This window comes from Priapulus caudatus, unplaced genomic scaffold (genome assembly GCF_000485595.1).
Source record: "Priapulus caudatus unplaced genomic scaffold, Priapulus_caudatus-5.0.1 Scaffold4883, whole genome shotgun sequence".
Classification (NCBI taxonomy): Eukaryota; Metazoa; Priapulida; class Priapulimorpha; order Priapulimorphida; family Priapulidae; genus Priapulus; species Priapulus caudatus.
Genome location: NW_014581944.1, coordinates 4,146 through 8,098, shown reverse-complemented (window position 1 = coordinate 8,098; position 3,953 = coordinate 4,146). Strand labels below are relative to the sequence as shown.

The 3,953-nt window shown below is 41.7% G+C and overlaps 1 protein-coding gene and 1 non-coding gene across 2 annotated transcripts in view; one reads left to right on the top strand and one right to left on the bottom strand.

The window, feature by feature from the left end:
* The first annotated feature begins 593 nt into the window (after nucleotides 1-593).
* Trnas-gcu lies at nucleotides 594-675 on the top strand. The gene has a single exon. It is a non-coding gene; the product is annotated as a tRNA-Ser (tRNA).
* Nucleotides 676-682: 7 nt separating this feature from the next.
* The window catches only part of LOC106819874 (ADAMTS-like protein 4), a gene marked incomplete at its 5' end in the record, with an annotated part of 5,640 nt that continues 2,369 nt past the window's right edge, over nucleotides 683-3,953 (bottom strand). The window contains 2 exons of the mRNA XM_014824447.1: nucleotides 683-3,226; nucleotides 3,699-3,855. Coding sequence (XP_014679933.1) covers nucleotides 3,102-3,226; nucleotides 3,699-3,855 — 282 coding nt within the window. The remainder of the gene's footprint in view (nucleotides 3,227-3,698; nucleotides 3,856-3,953) is intronic.

Sequence of the window (3,953 nt, the reverse complement as noted above, 5' to 3'; positions counted from 1 at the left end):
ATATCACCAGGCCAATATTGGACCCATGAAAATAGTATAGAAATAGTATAGAAATAGTATAGATAGGTTATCTATACTATTTCTATGATTGGACCAATATAGGCAGATATTGGTCCAATATCTGCCCCATATTAGCAAAACAATATTGGGCCAATATCACCAGGCCGATATTGGACCCATATCTGCCTATATTGACAGATAACCATAACCGAAATGTGCAATATTGCAACAGGGTATACTTTTTAGTGCAGTATATTGGGACAGGGTGTATTTAAGGGCGCAAAGCGGTTTGCGACAGGATCAGGTTTTCAAGGTCCCGGAGGCGCACCCCCTACCCTGTTCTGAGGCGAGTGCCCCCCACACGTCCCAAGTCTGTTTCATGCGTAAAATCAACCGGGAGCACATCTAGCCAGTAACTGGCGCCACACGCCAACTCCCAGGAGATTGCATTCCACCCGTAGATATCTGTTATAATTATACACTATATATCTAATATAGTACCTAGTGTATATATAGTGTATAGTGTATATAAATCTATGACTCCACCCTCATAAACAGGATTTGACCTCAACCACTGGGTTGACCTTCATTCCGACGAGGTGGCCGAGTGGTTAAGGCGATGGACTGCTAATCCATTGGGCTCTGCCCGCGTGGGTTCGAATCCCATCCTCGTCGCTATAGAGGTTTTATCAACAATAATTGATGCATTTTGATTATTATTCGTCATCTTGCCGTGTAGTATTGTTTTACTAATTTACTTAATTTACTTTACTTAATTAATAAACCGCTTCATCAGCGATCGTTGTGGACATCAAACCTCGGTCATTTCATGCCGACATCTCAAAATTTTGCTATCAATGAATAAATATGTAGGTACATAAATGTATACATGCACATACATTTTACCTCCCCTCTTCAAATACAGAAGGAGGAATATAACAGATAAGAAATGTGACCCTGTTTCATTACGTTATAAATCTCCCAAAACGCGTTAGAGAGATAAAGTATTTAACACGCAACGGTTCAAATAATTATTTACAAACAAGTTTACGGAGACATCATTCTGTTTATACAGATCAGTCTCATCTCATAATGCATCTCTATGCTGCACACACACGTATGCAGCATAATGCATCTCTATGCTGCACACACACGTATGCATTAGTTTGATAATATTGACATTCCGATGTTTAACCATAATGTCACAAACACTAAGCCATACACCAACAAAGCGTTCGTTTACACGTACTTTTAACAAATCGCATTTAGCCGTTCATCATATGCGACTATCAGCGTCAGAACAATTCACATCGAGCCAAAGCACCCGGATGATATACTCCGTACAACATCCGCCAAAACAATATCATTTATATAACGATATGTCCCAAATAATATTATCCGGATGTTATAATCCAATGTCATCCAGATGTCATCTAATGTCATAGAAATTTGATCCAGACACTTTCACCTAGACAATATTATGCGTACAATATCGCCAGGACATTATCATTTGGACAAGGGCAATATTACCCGGAAAATATCACACGGACAAAAACACACAAACCATATCCTCGTAAGACAATTATCTACCCAAACAAAGACACACTGCCTTTGGTCTTTAAACAACATTCCGCGAAGCAATACGATTTTTTACGGTGGGGCTAATACAAAATGTTAATAAAAGAATCATAAATATAGTTTTACAACCATTTGGCGGTTTGTCTATTTACTTTCGAATCGCGTCCGTTCTTCTATTACGGCTGTTTGCGCATGCGCAGTTCACGCACGACTACACCAAAGAGCTTATAATGATCTATTCACTAATCTTTCACTCATCTATGCACTAATCGTTATAAGCTCTTTGACTACACCTAACACCTTGAGATACCGCGCAGTACGTGTGATATGGGATCGTTTAGTGACTTAATTCGTCCACAGCGTACATCGCACCAGTCTCGCATACACTGCTGCTCATGCATGCACGTCGCCATTCAGTTATTCAGTCGCCATATTCATGAACGTGATTTTTGCTAGAGAAACAATATCTTGTTTTTCCTGCGGATTATGGCTGGCAATTACGTTTTTTTTTTATCAAGAATCAATGACTTCAGCGACGCCCGCACCTAACGTGAATGTTTCGACCAATCATAAAGTTTTCTCCGTTATAGTCAGCATTCAACCAATCATCACCGTTGCATCATGAAGCTGTTTCTGGATTTAATCATATCCGATATTGGCGTGCCTTCTCACAGGAAAAAAATTCCAAACAGACATAGCATGAAATAGAAAGCATCTGGTGTGAGATTGGCCAGAATGTTATACTAAAGCAACGACTAGTATACTTACGCTTATATACGAGTGAGTCTTACAGCTAAATAAAAAAATGTTTAGGTAGTTTTCGCCTTCACAGGCCCAATGAGATTGCCACTCAATCTATTAACATATAAGATTGTTTACTAGTTTACTTTCCATTATTATGATCTTATAACTCGTGTAAAACTTACGTACAAATCGTGATGACGTGTCGACGGTTGTCAGTAAAACTTGATGAGACGTGATCTAGTTTTTAATAGTTTCTATCGAAAGCCTCGCAGCGTCTAGAAAGCAGTGAGAACCAACTCAAGCTCCTCGCCTACATGTGGCGCCACCTATCGCCCAATACCTGGGGATATATATCAGCAGAGACCCTGTGCCGTTCCATCGTGTGTTTTCACTGCGTGTATTACCGGAACAACCAGAAGCACCCCGTGTATTATGCGCTCATCCCCGATGCAACCAGGAAACCTTAACCTTAACTTAACCTTTCCTTAATCCCGCGGATACGTCTTTTGTTCGCGGACACGTCCTTCAGGGTTCGTGCGGCTGCTGGTGCAGAACCGGTAGATCTAGTATCGCAAGCTCGCATCGTATCACCGATCATGATGAGGCTTATATAGCCAGCGCGGCAGTGATGCGGAGTGTGCAGACACGAGGTTTACACCGCCACCTCAGCGGTCAGGCAGAGACCTCACAAAGTAGAACAAGCTGTAGAGTTGTGAAAAGAACGAGGCGTGGATCCGTCACGTGGATCCGTCACGTGGCGATGACGTCAGTGATTGACGTCAGTGGTGATCGTGTTCGCTACATGTTTTACAGCAGGCGGCGCTGTAGTAGCTGTACCGACACAGCCTCGCCTGGACGACTAGGTCACAGTTGTCGTAAGTATCCTTACACGACTCGACCTTCTCTGTAAGACGGAGCGACACACACATGAGTCTGTGTTTTTTTAAGTTCGCTTCAGATGTTTCTCACACAAAGCAATCACGCTTTACGTGTTACGTTTACACCGTTAAACCTATTTCTAGCAGCAAATGTTATTTCATCGGCGAGCGAATTCGCAGTAAGGTAAATATTAGGATGATGCATTTTCGTTGTGATTCATTATGAGATTATGATAACGATATATTTTCATATAATTAAATAACGATTAAATTGATAAAATTACGAGTATTTATTAATATGAACGATTAGTATTCATTATAACATTATGATAACGATACGTTTTCAGATAGATCGTAAAAGGTTTTTATTAGTATGGATTATAAGTTTGTGTTATCGTGACGGGTAAGCCCGTGTGCTGCGGACGCGCGGTGTGTGTGTGTGTGTTGTTGTGTGTGTGTGTGTGTGTGTGTGTGTGTGTGTGTGTGTGTGTGTGTTACCTCTATGTGTGACGGGTCCGGTGGTGCAGTCCGCATCACTGCAGCTCTCACGCAGCCGCGGTCTATTGCTGGCTTCACACTCAGTACTCACTGTCTGGTTGCTGTCTAGACACGTGCCTTCCCTCGTTCTCACTCCCCAGCCACACGTCTCCGAACACTGTACAGACAATTAATGATCAATTAGCGAGCTAAATTATTACCCCTGCAGTAAGTTAACGCAAAGTTAACGCTGTACGTTAATGGAACGTTAAGTGG